At 45.6% G+C, this 17,676-nt stretch overlaps 2 protein-coding genes across 3 annotated transcripts; both read left to right on the top strand.

Moving 5' to 3' along the window:
• Positions 1 to 228: 228 nt before the first annotated feature.
• Positions 229 to 4,589, top strand: snx15 (sorting nexin 15). Its single transcript, XM_029117655.2, has 7 exons — positions 229 to 556; positions 989 to 1,145; positions 1,320 to 1,435; positions 1,564 to 1,885; positions 2,386 to 2,562; positions 2,716 to 2,913; positions 3,587 to 4,589. The coding sequence occupies exons 1-7, from the start codon at positions 455 to 457 to the stop codon at positions 3,700 to 3,702; spliced, it is 1,188 nt and encodes a 395-aa protein (XP_028973488.2). The 5' UTR covers positions 229 to 454; the 3' UTR covers positions 3,703 to 4,589.
• A 5,541-nt stretch (positions 4,590 to 10,130) lies between these two features.
• Positions 10,131 to 17,367, top strand: prox3 (prospero homeobox 3). Of its 2 annotated transcripts, none has more exons than XM_029117996.2 (5): positions 10,131 to 10,440; positions 12,022 to 13,800; positions 14,691 to 14,798; positions 15,124 to 15,351; positions 15,497 to 17,367. In XM_029117996.2, the coding sequence occupies exons 2-5, from the start codon at positions 12,052 to 12,054 to the stop codon at positions 15,668 to 15,670; spliced, it is 2,259 nt and encodes a 752-aa protein (XP_028973829.2). In that variant the 5' UTR covers positions 10,131 to 10,440; positions 12,022 to 12,051; the 3' UTR covers positions 15,671 to 17,367. The 2 variants fall into 2 exon arrangements, with proteins under 2 accessions (XP_028973829.2, XP_034146313.1); XM_034290422.1 differs by lacking the exon at positions 10,131 to 10,440 and adding an exon at positions 10,585 to 10,847.
• The last annotated feature ends 309 nt before the right edge of the window (positions 17,368 to 17,676 follow it).

Below are 17,676 nucleotides of genomic sequence, written 5' to 3' on the forward strand. Positions count from 1 at the left end.
ACTTCGTTTTTCTCCTGTTCTTTTGGGCTTCTTCAAGTGTTTTTGCAGCGCAAAGAAACACAGCACCCCCTGCAGGTGTCTCGTTATACTATGTGAAGATGGTCTAATTAATGTAGTCATGTAAAAACGTTGAAACACGTAATACCACCAACATATCACAAAACATTTTTTGCAATCAAAACGTTATTATTTATCAACTTAAAGATTTCTAGCAAGCAAAACGTTACAAAAGTTGTATACAACATTACTTGATACATTTCAACCGATTTCAACAGCTCCCCCTTTCAACGAGGGGCGTGGCTTATATCCAGCGGTCTCCACTAGTAACTACAGTCACCAACCAGGAAACAAACCATGGGAGAGAAAAATAAACAGTGGGACTAGTGTAGGCTGGAAACATTCGTTCCTGTCACCTCCATTATCTACCAGTGGATTAATACATATCCTCATAGCGATGTCTCGGAAGAAACCGAAGGAAGAATATTATCGTTTTTTCTCTGTGACAGAATCACGCACACACGAGAAGGGACACACGGAGTATAAAGTCACGGCACGGGTCGGTTAGGTTAAGCTATATTATGTTGTGTCTTGTAATCTTAGCAAGCAAGCTAACACACGTTAGCCATAACAGTAAACGTCAGCCGTTGTTTTGCTTTACTTTGAGTGTCAACTCAACAATGATTGTCCCTTCTATTGGGTTTATGACTGTCAGGATAAACGTCGACCAAACAGTGCCTTCATGTATACATATATATGTATATATCAGTTTGATAAAATTATGTATGGTGTTCGGCTAGCTAGCTATCTTTCCAAAGAGGCATTGTTGTATTTAGTTTCTGGGAATGGAACTCGTGATTCGTTTACATGAGCCAAGGTCTCACCCGTGACTGACCACACCGTTTTGTTTGAGCCCCTCCACACACACACACACACACACACACACACACTTCACCACCATCATCCTCCTGTTCTGTCTGTGTGTCAGTAGTTTGTCTCCAAGCTTCGGCCTGAAGACGTCAAGGAGGTGGTGGTGTGGAGGCGGTACAGTGAACTGAAGAAGCTTCATGGAGAGCTGGCCTACACACACAGGAATCTGTTCAGGAGAGAGGAGGAGTTCCCCCCATTCCCACGCGCGCAGCTGTTTGGTACAACACAAATCACCCAAATAATAGATGAATATGTGACATGGAGATACAGAAATCACTGCACATCCCTTCTGCTAGTCTCCTCGAAACCCATTGGATGGGAAAGACAGAGGGGAGGAGCTTTATAGTACAGGTATAGACGGTCCTGTCATCTCTGTTCCATTTCTCTCTCAGGCAGGTTTGACGAGGGCGTGATAGAGGAGAGGAGATCCGCGGCTGAGATCATGTTGCGTTTCACCACCAACATCCCTGCGCTCTACAACAGCCCTCAACTAAAGGACTTCTTCAGAGTGAGACAGACACACAGCTACACACACTGACACAGTAACACACACACACACACACGCAATAGCAAACAACAATAGCAACATTCCAGGGCAGATCTCCAAAAGACGCTGTGTTTCTGTCCCCCACTCAGGGTGGAGAGGTGGTGAGACCACTGGACCCCACTCTGCCCTCCTCCACCCCCCTGCCCCCGCCCCTCATCCCCCTGCCCCAACGTCGAGGCTCCGACTGTGATCCGGTGGAGGAGCAGGAGGGGGCCGAGGCTCCTATCCAACCCCAGGACCTGGGCATCTCCCTGGGAACTGGTGTAGGCCAGCCTGAGGTTGCAGCTGAGGCCTACAGTGAGATGGGAGGTACCCCGCTGGCAGTAACGCCCTCTGAGGAGGAGGAGGAGGAGGAGGAAGACCTACCTGACCTGCCTGACCTATCAGACAACCTTGAGTTAGATGACAGAGGTAGAGAGAGACACACACGCCGGCCATTCAGACAGATCTGATCCTCCCAGAGATGACTAGGCAGATAGCACTAATGTTTCTCTGTCGAAAACGAATATCTTCTGTGACGTGAAAACATCTTCTAAAACATCTGTGCCAGTTGTAGGCAGTTCAAAGACGAGAACTTAAAGTTTTCAAAATCGCGTTTTGTATGGAGTGAGAAAAGCCTCAGACGCACCTTTTAGATGTTTGTTTGGGTCTCACTGCTTGAGGTGCTGTCATCATTAATAACCCGAGACTGCTGTCCTGTCAGGCTAGATGTGTGGGAGCTACAATTACAGGAAAACTTTGAGGTACAAAACACGGATTTCCAATGTTTCTTAGTTCTCCCTGGGTTCTTGTTTTCACGAGTGGAGAAGAGGAGGTTAGTTGGAGTCTATGGCAGTGTGTGTATGATCATATAACATACACTCTTCCTCGCCCTCTAATAGACTCTCCTCTTCACCCCCCCCCCCCCCCAGTTCCCTCTCCCTTCCAGCCCAGCCTCCTCACAGCAGACCAGTCACAGTCCCAGAAGTCTCAGGAGGAGTTTGATTCGCTATTTGACTCAGTAGCAGGGGGGGGGCCTACAGAGGGAACCCCGCCCCCTACGCTCTCTGACAACGACCTTGCCATCTTCGACCCCTGCGCTAAAGAAGGTAAGAGGTCACGGATCCCATACTACAAAATCATTCCATGAACGTTTTGGCGCTATATATTTCTGCCTTTTTATAAAATGGGTTTTAGCTTATTTTGTTTCTGTTTTGTATCTTTCTTTCCTTTCTGAAACTTTTCGGCCGCCTTCACCCCAGGCCAACCGAACGCCTCGCATCACCACTCAGAACTCCTGTCACTGCCGCTGGCCAACCCGGGTGGCTGGGAGGCAGGCTATCTGACCCAGGCAGCCAATGAGCTATCAGTTGCGCTGGAGAGAGAGAAAGAGGGAGAGTACAGCTCAGCCATACTAAAATACAAGGGCGCTGTGGATATACTGATCACTGGAGTTAAAGGTGAGTTTTTAAAAAATCACCAGAGTTAAAGCTGAGTTTTAAACAAATCACAGGAGTTAAAGGTTAATAAAAAAAAAACTAAACATTTTATTTCAGACATAATCAGTAACACCTACGTAATGTGGTACGCCGTGCCTTCTCAGAAAAGACGACAATCTGAATTCACATCTTAATGAACCCTTAAACATATGTGCAAAGGAAATTGGGTTTGGGAGGGAGGGAGGGAGGGCCGGAGAGGCATTCATCATTATGAGGACTTGTTTGAGGAGAGAGATATATAAAGAAATGTGAGTGGGACACACAGAGAAGTTGAGTGAGGTAAAAAGTGGAGAGGGTTGTTACGTTATTGTATGGGCTTTGGGAGGTGGGAGTGGGAGGGAGTGTGTTAGAGGGAGGTGGGAGGGAGGTGGGGAGGGAGGGAGTGTGTTACAGGGAGGCATTTTTTTTGTGTGTGTATCTATCTGTGATGTTGACTAAGCCTGTGAAGGGTCTAGTGGGTGTTTTTATCGAGTGTTTTACTGGATGTGGAAGAGATCTGAAAATGTTCTGGGCTTGATCTCTCTTTATACTAGGAGAATAGCCGCTCCCATCCTGTGTTCTGCAGATTTAACCCCCCTCCTCCCCCTTTCTCCTCCTCTCCCTCTCTCCCCCTCTCCCCTACTCTTTCTTCCAGGAGATCCAGACCCCCAGCGTAGGGAGTCAGTAAAGAAGAGAACAGCCCAGTATCTGAAACACGCAGAGGCTCTGCTCACACTAAACACACACACTGACCGGAACCTGCACTCTTAAACACACACACGCACACACACATGCACGCAGCAGGCAAACAAACACACACGCACACCCACATGCACGCAGCAGGCAAACAAACAAACACACACGCACACCCACATGCATGCAGCAGGCGAACAAACACACAAACGCACCGCGCACATGCACAGAGAAGAGTTTGTAAACACACACATTCTACATGCACTCAGGTAGATACACACTATATTTGACTAAAACTCCCACTCCAAGCAGAACACTCACTGGGTCCTAAAGGGATGCGTAGAGTGTTTCCGCCAGGACATTTGAAAGGACAAAACAGGTCCAAAACAGTATTGTACGACAGGTTACGACCTGTACATTTCTTTTTTTTTTCTTTTTTTTTTTAATCTAAAACACATGAAGTATAATACCGTACTGAACCGCCACTCAGAGCAGTATGTTAGAAATATATTAGTGCTTAATATCCACATTATGTAGATTGTTAAATACTGACACACACACACACACAAAACAATGCTATTAAAACTGCACTGAAATACACAACCAAGTACTAGGAAGTTGCAGAAACACCATCAGTCCAAATGTCGGTAGGATTCTGTAAATGTTTGATTTGTATAATCAAAAATGTGTTAAATATTTTAATGTGATTTGCCTTAAGGAAATGATGCGCTATTCCCTATATAATACACTACTACAGGGCCTGTGGACATAGTGTGCTAGCCTTCAGTAGTCGGCCAAATTGGGAATAGGATTTAATTTGGGACAGAAGTTGTCTGCAAAATGTATCTTGATTTTTTTTAAGTGTTTTATTTTAATGCTAATAATCAAATGTTTTATATAATGTGGGTTGTAAACTCAACATGTCTTCTTTGTTTTGTAAATAAATAAGTCTATTAGGTACTGTATGTTTTGTCTTGTTGTTGTTATTCTAACAATGCTGTTGTGGTAATGTTATTATAACATTGCTGTTGTGGTAATGTTATTATAACAGTGCCTTTCTGGTAATGTTATTATAAAAGTGCTGCTGTTGTGATTTAACTGTACTGCTGTGGTCATATTATTATAACAGCATGTTGTGGTAATGTTATTATAACTGCTGTTGTGGTTATGTTATTATAACACTGCTGTTATGGTAATGTTATTATAGCAAAGCTGTTGTGGTAATGTTATTATAACAATGCTGTTATGGTAATGTTATTATAACAATGCTGTTGTGCTAATGTTACTATAACAGTGCTGTTGTGGTAATGTTATTATAACAGTGCTGTTTTGGTAGTGTTATTATAACAGTGCTGTTGTGGTATCAGGTTTGGGGTTAATTATATTTAAATTAAGATTGTTTGTTTGTTTTCTAATGCTTCTCTATGAGAAACTGTAAGAATTTCTAAATTGAGTTTAATTCTAATATGAATTTAATGCCAATCAAAAGAAGCCTGAGCACTTATTCTAAATTGTCTGAATAATTAGTAAATTATTTACAAATATCTCTAGTTTTCTTGTTAAAAACAAAGTTCTTAATTTAAAAGGGGCTTTAAAAATGTAATGGCTTGAGATTTTAATGGCCTGATGCGTAAGGACATCTATTCCACTCATTTAGGCTTTTGGTGTCTGTAACTCTTATACAGTATAATGTAAAATGTTTATGATATAGTGTGCATTGGGGCTGTAATGACTTAACTCCACCAGTGGGGGTCATCGTTGAGCAGTGCTCTCATTCCTATCTACAGGATGAACCCACCAGAGACCAGAGATAAAGACATTCACAATGACTGAATGATTCCATCTGCTTCTGGACACCCAGAGGAGTAGTCTTCTGAGATACCCACTCCATCCCTGGCCCAGATGGAGGGAGGGAAAGGGGGATTCAGGGAGGGAGTGGGGCGGATGAGAGGAAAAATGGAGAGAGGTGATTAAAGGATGAGAGAGGATGATCTCTTCATTGTCCATAAAATCGGACAGGGGAAAAATCCTGAGCCAGTCTTTTATCTCTCCCGCGTTCTCGCCCAAATTTTCCCTCTCGTTCTTTGTCGGTGCATTCTGGGGGGGCGGGGGGGGGGGGGGGTGACGAGAGAAAGAACCTTGCACCTGTGAAAAGAGAGAAAATTGAGGGATAGAGACACAGATAGAGAGAACAAAACAGAGGTGGAGAGCAGCATATTAGCATGCAGTGTCAGCACTCATCTCTCCCTCCACTCCTCTCTCATCCATCCCTCTCTTCTCTCATCCTTCTCTCCCTTTCTCTGTCTTTCCATCCCTCATTTCACTCAGCGTTTGCCTACTCTCTCCATCCCCCTCTACATATATCTTTATCATCACTCTTCTTTCACATCCTTCCTTTCTTTCCCTCTCTTCTTTCACGTCCTTCCTTTCTCTCTCTCCCTCCCTCTCTTCTTTCACATCCTTTCTTTCTCTCTCTCCCTCCCTCCCTCCCTCTCTCTGTGTGTGACAATTACACCATCAAAACACTCCAGACAGAGAGGATAATTGGTGCCGAAGTGTTGTAGCGAGAGACCAATATAGTGTGTGTACGTGTGTTTGTGTGTGTGTGTGTGTGTTTATCCAGCTCTTTTTCCAGTAAGTGCTGCCTCTACAAGCACACAGGAAATGTATGTTTGTGTCAGAGGTGTTTTGTGCATACATGTTGGTTAGACTGTTTTCATACTTTAGTTTGTTAATGTGTGTGAATGTGTGTGTGTGTGTGTGTGTGTGTGTGTCCGATAGGGTCCTCAGTATGAGAGCCTGTTTCAACAAAAGGAGTGCACTTAGTGGGGCCTCACACACACACACACACACACAATCGGAGTACTCTCACACACACTCAGTAACACAGCAACACACACCCCACACACAGAGGGAGTACTCTCACACACACTGGAGCTAAAATACACTTCTGGTATTGTAATATGATGTTTGCAACAATGTTTGCCCACTCAATATACCGTCTCACACACCAATGATCTGTACACACACACACACACACACGCACACGCGTTCATGCACACACACATTCCACTGACCTAGATGTACGGCAGGTCACCCCCCCAAACACACACACACACGCCTGTGTTCTAATGTAAACGTTGCGGAATAAACACGTTCCGTGTGTCAAAGTGTCAGTGCACAAGCTACGCGTGCACACACACACACACACTCATCTTCTTTTTTCATTCCCTGTGCTTGTTTTCCCGCTCTCTCTCCTCCCCTTCATCCCTCTATCCCTCCCTCTGTCACCTTGCCCGAGGCTTTATGAGTGCACACTGCCTCCCCCTCCCCATCTCTCCACCCATCTCTCCACCCATCTCTCCATCCATCCCTCTGTCCATCCCTCTCTTCCACTCTCACTGTTTCTCGGTGGGAATCGATGCATTAACACTTTATGCTGGTTATCATATCTGTTATAACCCCCCCACCCCTTTGTCCCCCCCATCATCACTTCCTGGTCTCTGTTTTCCCCTCCCTCTCCCTCTCTCCCTCTCTCTCTCTGCAATTTACTATATTTTTATTCCTGGCAGTGTGTAGTGGAGTTATTTTAAAATATATCTTTCTCTCACACACACACTCTCGTGTTATCCCCACTTATTGGATGAGCCTCTTGATGTTGGGCCAATGGGTTGACATGTTACAAACCTGAGGGAGAGGTAATAAACACACACACACACACACACACACACATGGAAACACACTCACAGATTTACACACACAGACACACATAAACCAACACTCGCGTCACATCCTGGTCAGCTCTATGTGCCATAACGTCATTTAACCAATGAAACAGTTCCAAGTTATGACAGTACCCTGGTAGATGTGTTGTAGCGACTGAGTTTTGGGATTCTCCAATAAGAGACTCTCCTATTGGTGTTTATTCATGAACGGGCCATTACTAATGTACGGCCTCAATCAACGCCATCACACACATTTTAAAAAGCATTTTAAATGTTCCCTCTAATTTCCATTGAAAAGGGATTGAAACATTACAAAGGTCTGCAGAAACTGCATTTCGTTGAATCTAATCTGAAGATCCATCGCCTCTCGAGGACAAACAACACCCAGGTCTCCACACAGCCGGGTCCCGGCCACACCTCCCTGGCCTCTCTGCATCTCACGACGGTCTGCAGTCTGAAGGCCGCCGTACGGTCGGTCTGTGTACAGGTCCTGGCCTCTAACGGGCGCCATTCAGGCGTGAGACTGCCTGTATTCCAGTGTGTCATCGGTGTCGGGCCCCCTCCCACAACACCGGATCTGGTGTATTTGGCTAAATAATTCTAGCATCGCAGTGTCACGCACACGCACGCCTAATCGTCCTTTCTGTGCGTACGCGGTTGTTCATCTAGATAAACGCTTCTCTCTCCCTCTGTCCCTCTTTTCCCTCTCTCTCTCTCTCTCTCGAGTGTCAGGCAGGTTTTTTTTTGTTACCGACATCGTTACCATAACAACGACGACCTTTTTGGTTTTTGTGCTTCTCAGGTGGATGTTTTTGTACTGAAGAGGAGAGAGAGGGAGTGAGAGATAAAGGTGGCGGAGAGAAAGACAGGAGTGAGAAAGACAGGTAAGAGAGAGGCTAGTTGTGAAATTGATGGTGTGTGTGCGTGTGCGTGCACGTGCGTGTGTGTTTGCGTGTGTGTGTGCGCGCGTGCGTGTGTGTGTATGTACTGGGGGTACTATGGGTACAGAACATTAGAATGACTAGTCTTCTGTTTCCACTGGTCAGAGCTTTATCTTGTCGTCATCATCAGAATGTACCCAGATACCTGTTTACATGCAGGCTGTTAGTACCAACATCACAATCCTCTACACCTTTCCATCTTGCTTAGCGGTTTGAGTACAATGAATGGAATGCAGAGAAAAGATTATTGTCCACTTTTAGCTTATAGCCACAAACAGATAGGAACGTGTGACAAATATAGATGCCATCAGATTCATAGGAGATGCTGAGTAGCAGGCTGGAGGATGACACAGGGCTTGGCTTGAGACGGAGCTCAAAAGAACCAAGTAAACCCCCACAAAATATTTGACTGCTTTGAGTTCCAGGTCCTCAAATGTTATATAGCTGGAGGTTTGGCACCTCAGATATTCTCTAGTTTCAACCGCTCAGTATTATTCTTGTTACATGTATTTATTTATTTTACAATGTACTTTAGTATATATTTTTGTGCGTGTAGAGTGCCTGAATCAGTGTCGTGGACATGCTGTATTGACCATATACCACATACCCCAAATTGCCTTTTTACTGTTAAAACAATTTATCGGCGTATCTTCATCTGTAAAAATCAACAATTTGCCCCACGGCTTACAGACTCATATACAGCACTTTACATCTTTCAGCCAGTCAACATTCATGGGTCAAACCTGCCGTTTTACAATGAGGTGGAAGCCTACCGCATCCATGTTAATCCAGGTCACTCTAGTCTTCCCTGAGAACTGTGAGGTACAATGGAAACGGAACCTATGAAGTTCCCTTTTCACTCTCCAGGCCCCTCGCATGTGAATACATTGTCCGTCAACAAATAAATCAATTTGACCGTATTAGATAAAAAGTTAATATTTGACTTGTTCCCACAAGGATAAGAGTTTCGGTTGTCAGTCAGAGTGGTTGCCTCACGTCACCCTAATTCCTCTGCAGTGCACTACTTTTGAACAGGGCTACACAGGCAATAGGGTTCCGTTGGAGATGCCAGCCATTCATTCAGATGGGAGCTGGCGGCCATCACGGCTACAGTGAGAGACCTGGAATGTCAATTCCTAGCCGTGATAGGCCAGGACACAAGGGTCTTGTTCCATTGGAACTCTGCTAGCTGGCCATTTCTATTTCCTTATTCCATAGGCCTATGCTACTGATACTAGTATATGATATCTACTCACATAGGCTAGCTAGGGATTGGCCAGAGGGAAAGATATGTATACGTTGTATGCATGTATAGAGTGAATACACTGTATGTAGGTAATAGAATAATGTTTCAAATAAAATATCAGTGTGATGTTTAATTATGATTATTAATTTAACTTTTGTTTCTTTAACTTTTGTTACTTATCATTTTATTATTTTCCACTTGCACGTGTGAAAAAAAATCGTCATGCCAGTAAAACCTATTTGGATTTAATTTAATTTAGGCAGACAGACAGGCAGGCAGAAAGGTAGTCTATATATTAGATAGATAGATAGATAGATAGATAGATAGATAGATAGATAGATAGATAGATAGATAGATAGATAGATAGATAGATAGATAGATAGATAGATAGATAGATAGATAGATAGACAGATATAGATAGATAGATAGATTAGATAGATAAATAGATACATAAATAGATAGATAGATAGATAGATAGATAGATCGATCACCTACCGGGTGATTATCGCTCTCTCTCTCCCTCTCTCTCTCTCTCTCTCTCTGTCTCTCACTCTCTCTCTCTGTCTGTCTCTCTCTCACTTACACACACACACACACACACACACACCGCGATAGGACAGCGCGCGAGGATGGCACGGGCAGATATGATAGGAAGCGAGAACTAGAACGAGAGAGATAAAGGGATAGGAAGGGAGGGATAGGCAGAGAAGAGCAGCAATAACAGGAAACACCGCGCGCTGGACATTCAGAGCCGGTGCTCGCACTGACCAGGGCGAACAGAAGACCAGAGAAGAGGCAACAAATAAAAACGAAAAGAGGAACATTAGAACTACAATACTATCTGGTTTTACTCACGCGCGAAGAGAGAGTCGAATCGTTTCCGTGCAAGGGGTTATCCAATCGAGTAAGTTATAAACAGTCAATAGTAAATTCTACTTTTGATTTGTCACACTGTCCGTTTGTCCTTTGCGGTGTAATTGCACTACCACCAGTGTGTGTGTGTGTGTGTGTGTGTGTGTGTGTGCGCGCATGTGTGTGTGTGGGTGCATGTGTATGGGTGTGTTTTGGTGTGTGGTGCGCTGTGTGTGTGTGTTAGTTCGTGTGGGTCCGCCAGTCCGTCCATGTTTATGTAGGCTAGCCTATTATCAACTGCGACATACGTGAACCGACAATTAATGGGTGCCCGCTGCTGCTCGCGCGTGAACCAGGACGAGAGAGCGGAACCGGACTCCTGTTCTGGCGCGGGGGACAGATGTTTCTAACCGCGCGGAAGCCTCAAAGGGAGTCTGACCTTTTAATCTAACAACAAAGGTTACTTTCATAATAAAGTACATTACTGATCGTTATTTTTTGATCTTCACATTAGGCTAACACTTGCCCAAAGATTTGTGTCGTTTTCCAGTGGGTCTCGCGGTTAGGCTTTTTCGTTTAGGATATTCGGAGGTCCTGATCTCCTTTTCTATAGAATCAAACAGATAATCTAACGGTTGGTTATAAACCGTTATAGAATTTAGATAATTCCGAGCGCTAAGCGCATTGCATTGACTGCCTGTCTGGCTAGCTGGCCACCATCTGCGGAGTATTATGTTGAAGAGAGAATGAATTTAAATAATTGATATTATCTATTTTTAGGTTGTTGGATTATAAAGTTCATGTTGCAACGGAATTACGATATCCCCCACCACGGCAACTGATCTGTGGCCTGTTCTCTGTATGGTTAAATAGCCACACATTTAGTTGAATTAATTTATGGATTACAGATGTAGGTTAAATCCAATTTCAAATGTCACTGTCTGTCTGTCTGGTTGCATGTCATTCAATCTGTGTATCTCTCTATCTTTTGTCCAAAATGTAATAGTGTGTGTGTGTGTGTGCCACTTTAACAGTTATCAGTGTCAAGTAGAGCTTCTGCTTTCACACTACTACCTCTCCACTATAATCACCTCTTTTTCTCTCTCAATTTCAGTGCTTGTATGCATAATGTGGGTGTGTATGAGCGGGTGTGTGTGTGTGTGTAGGATGAGCAGGAGAAGGTAAACAATCTGAATAAACAGAGTTTACAGCTGTCTGTGAACTGATAATATAACAGAGAGGAGAGAGAGAGTGAGAGAGAGAGAGAGAGAGAGAGAGAGAGAGAGAGATTGGGAGAGAGAGTGTGAGGAACGCACATAAGGAGAAGAGGGAGAGATCTAAAGAAACTTAACAGGAACTGCCTTTAACTGCCATATTCAATATTTGTATTTATTTATTTTATTTATTTATTTTAACTTTATTTTAGCAGGAAGTCCCATTGAGACCAAGGTCATTTTTGCAGATGAAGGCTGCATTTCACAATAACCCTCAAGATCACCCATACAAAATGCATTCCAGAACATAGTACAATCGAACGTTTGGATTCTCTTCTTGAACACTATCTCTATTCTAGTTGTAGCTATTTGGCCATTTTATTAGTAACATATTATCTAAGATCTCTGTCTTCCTCCAGAAACGCTAGTCAAGGAGAACAACTGGATCCATGGATTCCCCTACTGACCTGTTTGGCTGTCAGTCCTCCCTGATCTCAGCCTTCGACCTGTACCCCAACCCCTCGAATGACCACGACCCCCCCAGACGCCCCACATCCTCCAGAGCGGGTGACGGAGCCCCGTACGTCGGGTCTAACCGATCCCCCCGACCCCCCTACCCACTCATCCACCATCTGCTTCAGCCAAGTGGCGCCCCCATGAGGGCAATGGGGCAATTACACCTGGACAGATACATGGGAGAAGAGGCGGAGGAAGAGGCGGAACGAGGGGCGGAGGTGGAGGAGGATGAGGGTGTAGATGGAGGGGTTGTAAGGGAGGGTATAAGGGGGGGTGGGAAGAGGCTGAACAGTGACACCTTAGTGGCGGACTGGGGTCATGACATGCTGACGGTGAAGAGACTGAGGCTGGAGAGTTTGGTGAAAGGAGATGGAGAGATAGGTTTGGAGGAAGAGGAAGAGGAAGAGGAGAGAGGGAGGAGGTTTGCAGAGAGAGGGAACAGGGAGAGGGGGAGGGAGGGAAGGAGGAGAGAGAGGGAGGAGCTGAAGGAACAGTTGGAAGAGGCAAGAGAAAGACTGAAAGCCCTACAGGAGAAGGTATGGAAAGTGTTTGGAGGGAGGCCGGCACAGGAGGAGGAGAGGAGGAGTGGAGGAGAGGAGGATGGAGGGATAGAGGAAGAGGAGGAGACAGTGGATTGCATAACGGAAGAGGAGGAGGAGGGGGGAGAAATCGACAATTTCTCTCTCTCCTTTCTCCCCTCTTCTCCCCCCCTCCACAGGCTTGCTAAACAAGACCCAAAAGTGAGGGATGATAAAGGAACGAGGGATGAAGAGAGGAGCTTAAATGGAGGAGGGGGTGTAGTCCTGGAGGGGGTGCTGGAACGGGCGGGGGTGTGGATGGGGTGTGGGGTGGTGAGGGGGGAGTGGGAGGGGTTTGGAGGAGGCGGAGTTGGGCAAAAGTTTGCCCAAGCTCTGAAACAGGAGTTGGGCGGAGCGGTAGCTCGGGTGATTGACAGGGTGCTTCGGCTGTACACCAAAAACCAGAGTCATCCTCCCTCAATTCACCCCTCCATCTTGTCGTGCAGGGAGAGAGGGGACGAGGGAGGGGCCGGGGGAGGAGTGTGGGCCTCCCTGAGAGAGGAGAGGATGAGTGAAGGAGGCGCTGTAGCACCTGACCAACCGGCCCCACGGCCAAATGAAGCTCCGCCCCCGCGTCCTCAAGCCCTCCGGGAACAATCCGAAGCGTTGCCGCTGGTTACGCGTCGATCTGACAGCCGCCGGAACACGCTTCTGCCTCCCAACAGCCACCCTGACAACCGCAACCACAACCCGCTCCTCCTATCACACGCCCTCCCTCCACTGCGCCAGCCTCACCCCGCCCGACTCCCCAGCCACCCCGCCCTCCCGCCCCCCTCTCCCTACACTCCCGCCGGTCACGGACCTCTCCCCCTCCCTCTCCTCCATTTCACCATGCAGCAACTATTCGCTCGTTCGCTCTCCCACCTGCCTCCCCTGCACAAGGGGGACCTGATGAACTCTGACCCCTACATGGAGGGAAACCCTTTCCCCTCCACCCACGCCCCCTCGTATCCCCTCCTACCTCTGGCTCTGATTGGTGGATTGGACCGTCTGGATGGAGGGATGCAACACCATCATGACAGAGAGAGAGATGGAGGGATGAGAGGAGGAGGAGGGGGTGGGGATGGAGGGATGGATTCTGGGATGTTCCTCGGACCGGGTTCAATATCTTTTTTTTTCTCAAGCGCACAGACGGAAAGGTCCAGAAAGTCTGTGTTTTCTCTTAATTTATCAATCCACCTGTATGTACTTCTTCGTGTTGCTGTGTGTGTGTGTATATGTGTGTATGTATGTGTGTGTATGTACAGTATACAGGGAATTCTTAGTTTTTTTGCTCTGTATTCCAGCGCTCCGATACAGTGACTATGGGGTTGAAGTGCAGACTTTCCGCTTAAGTTTGTATCCATATCCGATTAACCATTTAGAAATCGCAGCACATTTTGTAGATAGTCCTTCCGCTGTAGGACACCAAGGTACGTCATAAAGTGACTAAATCATGTCCGCTGTCCCTTTTTGCGGCTTAGTTGTTTAGAGTCAACGGTTTAATTGGGTTTCTGATTAGAATTAGGGTTTGGTTTGGGGATTAGGTTTAGGGTTAGGATTAGTAAATACATTACGATGTTCCCATTAATATGGCCGTGTGTATGTGTGCATGTGTATGTTTATAGGTAGATGTGGGGCCCTGATGGCCCCACAAAGATAGTAAAGCCTGAAAAACCTGTCCCCACATGGTTTCTAGCAGGTCCCCATTAGGGAGAACACTGTTTCTGGCTTTGGGCTTACAGCTTTAGATTTATGCATTACCAGTTATGTTCAGAGTTTAGGCCTACGTTAGGTTTAGGCATGAATGTTAGGTTTTCTGAGGGTGAGGTTATGGGCTAGGGAAGCGGAATCATGGATTTCTGGGTCAGGGTTAGGTCCCTACAAGGATGGAAAGACAAATGTGTGTATGTCTTCATGTGCCTGTGTGTGTGTGTGTGTGTCTTTGTGTGTGTATGTCTTCGTGTATCTGTGTGTGTGTGTGTGTCTCTGCACTAGTCCTTAACCAGTATAACTCCCAGGAAGGCCTGTCACCCTGTCACCTGAAGAAAGCCAAGCTCATGTTCTTCTATGCCAGATACCCCAGCTCAAACACACTCAAGACTTACTTCCCTGATGTCAAGGTATCACACACACACACAGACACACACACACACAGACACACACACACAGACACACACACACAGACACAAAGACACACACACACAAAGACAAACACAGACACACACACAGACACACACAGACACACACACACAGACACAAACACACAGACACACACAGAAGCACACACAGACACACAAAGACACACACACAGACACACACACACACCCAGACAGGTAAACCACAGGACCTACTCAAACACAATACAATCACCATCTTTCTCTCTTTCTGTCTCCCTCTGTTTCTCTTCTCCTCTCTCTCTCCATTCTCTCTCTTTTTACACCCTAGTTTAATCGCTGTGTGACCTCCCAGCTCATCAAGTGGTTCAGTAACTTCCGGGAGTTCTTCTACATCCAGATGGAACGCTTCGCTAGGCAGGCTGCCCGGGACAACCAACCCAGGGATGGTGTGTCCTGCCCGGGTAGAGACAGCAGAGGGGTCCCCTTACGCCTGGGACGGGACACTGAGCTCTATCGAATACTCAACATGCACTATAACAAGAGCAACGACTACCAGGTATGATGCCTGTGTGTTCCTCTGTCTGTTCCTCTGTCTGTCACGCCTGCCTGTTTAGAGCTAGGCTACCAAGTAAGTGGGTACGTGGGTCCAGAGTTGGTGTCGGTGAAGTCAAGGATCTCTCTTACTCCCATTCTCCCTCCAGGTTCCGGAAAGGTTCATGGAGGTGGCAGATTTGGCCCTGAGGGAGTTCTACACTGCCATCCAGACAGGGAGAGATAGTGACCCCTGCTGGAAGAAATCCATCTACAAGATTATCTGTAAACTAGACAGTCCGGTTCCGGATAGTTTTAGGCTACCGGGCTGTCCAATTGGCTGAGGAGAGGATGCACAGAGACATTGCCAGGAGGACACATACACACACATATATGACACACACACTCACACACAGGACACATTCACACACAAACAGGATACACACAATCACTGAAAGTCCTGTACTGGATGTTTTGACACTGCCAGGCTGCCCTTCGGCTAAGGAGAGGACAAATATCCATGGGTGGACTGGCCATCTGGCATTTTGGGCCAAATGCCAGAGGGGCTAGTTCAGTTTTAGCCCAGCGGGCCTGTCAGACTTTTCTTGTGTACAGTTACAATGATCTGGGAAAGAAGGGGCCGTGTATTGGAAATAAAAGGGCTACTAGTGAGTCGCAGTCACCGGACAGACCATAACAGATGCAAACACACACATACTCACATCAACAGATGCAGGAGCACTCACAGTGACCTGACGGAGAGCATTACAGTATGTTCGTTTAGCATACGTCGGTCTGATTTGGAACATGCAGCGGCGTCATTGTAAATAACGATTTGTTCTCTAGTAATTAAATACAGGTCGCAGAAAAACACACCACGGCACGCATGGCGAAGGCGGGGAAGCCCAGGAGGGCTCAAACCAACATTGAGTGTAACGGATTATAATTTTTTACCATTGCTGTCTGGCGGTCGCATGAATTACGACAGTGTTCCGTTCTGTCCCTGCTGTTGCCTCTGTTGGTCGTTACAGTTCGCTAGCTCTCCTAAGCTTTGTTACTTAATTCCCAAACTTGGTCTCAGTAGTATTAAACGGTTGCTTTCGCCAGATGGATGGACTGGGTTGCTTTTTCCTGTTGGTTCACTGAATTCGGAGAGGTTAGTCGAGCGCAGTATTAGAAGAGCTTTCCAGTAACATTTTAACCCATAGCGATGGAAATAGGTCTTGTCTTTGTGTCTGCTAACAGAGCCGTTGAGGCTTCTCTGTTCGTAAAGCTAATGTTGGTGATTTTCTGTCACCAGCAGCGCTGGAGTCCTGAAGCAAAATCTTGTGTGGCATTCATTTATCATGGGCTCTAGTTGGTGATGATATAAAAAAGTTAAAATAATTTACAAGCCTATCATTCAATATAAAGAAGACGATTCCCCTGATCATTGGTTGAGAGCTCCCGACCCTCCAGAATCTGGCAAAGGACTGTGTTCGATAAAATCAAAACCACAATGTATCATTGCTGAATGGCTGATCTATAAACAGTGTTGAGTTGTAAGTTATGATGCCAGGTGATTTGTAGATCAGTAAGTCTCTAGTCACCTGCAGCGCTCTTGATCCTCCTCAATACCGCCAATGATAATGATAAATTCTGTTGCCCATAGTGACCATAGAATAAGGTGGTATGCTCCTATACATTTACACATTTAAGATATCTTTTTTCTTTACATGTTTACTAGTCTCTTGTTTTGTTGTTGTTAAGGGTAAAATCAATCAAAAAAAAAATCTTTGTATCTCTTTGAAAGTTTATATGAAAATGTGAAATGTGTGATGTGCACATTTCCGTGATTTAACATCTAAATACAATTACTAGAATAAAAATAATTATAATAACTCTATTTCTGTGGTTTATAAGACACGATTCGTTTCTATATTACAAGATCTGTGCCTCAAAATCTTTTTGATGATTTCTTATGCCCCAGCAGACAGACAGAGGTTTGATGTGGTGAGGACTGAGAAACAAATTGAAATAAACTGAAAGACTGAAGAAGGCATTCTGGAGTGTGACTATGTGTGTTTATTCACTATGACAGGATAATTAACACACACACACACACATATCATTCTCTCTCTCCCTCCACCTGTGAGTAGCAGTGAGTTCAGTAAGTTCTTGCTGGGGTGTGTAAGTTAGCCCCGTGGTCAATGTCAGGTGATTAGACTTAGTTACCAGTTGAACACCCTGTTGCTGCACTGTTAGCATTGGCTCCCAGGCTACACACACACAGGTCCTGGTATTCCAGTGATGTGTCCAAACCACAACTGAATTGGTCCCTTGTATAATTATGCCTGTATCAGGCCTTCTG

This window comes from Esox lucius, chromosome 24 (assembly GCF_011004845.1).
Source record: "Esox lucius isolate fEsoLuc1 chromosome 24, fEsoLuc1.pri, whole genome shotgun sequence".
Lineage (NCBI taxonomy): Eukaryota > Metazoa > Chordata > Actinopteri > Esociformes > Esocidae > Esox > Esox lucius.

What these genes read in the sequence shown, in the direction of transcription:
- prox3 (XM_029117996.2), top strand. Translation starts at nt 12,052, where the DNA reads ATGGATTCCCCTACTGACCTGTTTGGCTGTCAGTCCTCCCTGATCTCA. An exon ending in CTTACTTCCCTGATGTCAAG is followed by an intron (nt 14,799 to 15,123) that starts GTATCACACACA and finishes TTTACACCCTAG; the next exon opens with TTTAATCGCTGTGTGACCTC. An exon ending in ACAAGAGCAACGACTACCAG is followed by an intron (nt 15,352 to 15,496) that starts GTATGATGCCTG and finishes TTCTCCCTCCAG; the next exon opens with GTTCCGGAAAGGTTCATGGA.
- snx15 (XM_029117655.2), top strand. Translation starts at nt 455, where the DNA reads ATGTCTCGGAAGAAACCGAAGGAAGAATATTATCGTTTTTTCTCTGTG. An exon ending in CCTTGAGTTAGATGACAGAG is followed by an intron (nt 1,886 to 2,385) that starts GTAGAGAGAGAC and finishes CCCCCCCCCCAG; the next exon opens with TTCCCTCTCCCTTCCAGCCC. An exon ending in ACTGATCACTGGAGTTAAAG is followed by an intron (nt 2,914 to 3,586) that starts GTGAGTTTTTAA and finishes TCTTTCTTCCAG; the next exon opens with GAGATCCAGACCCCCAGCGT.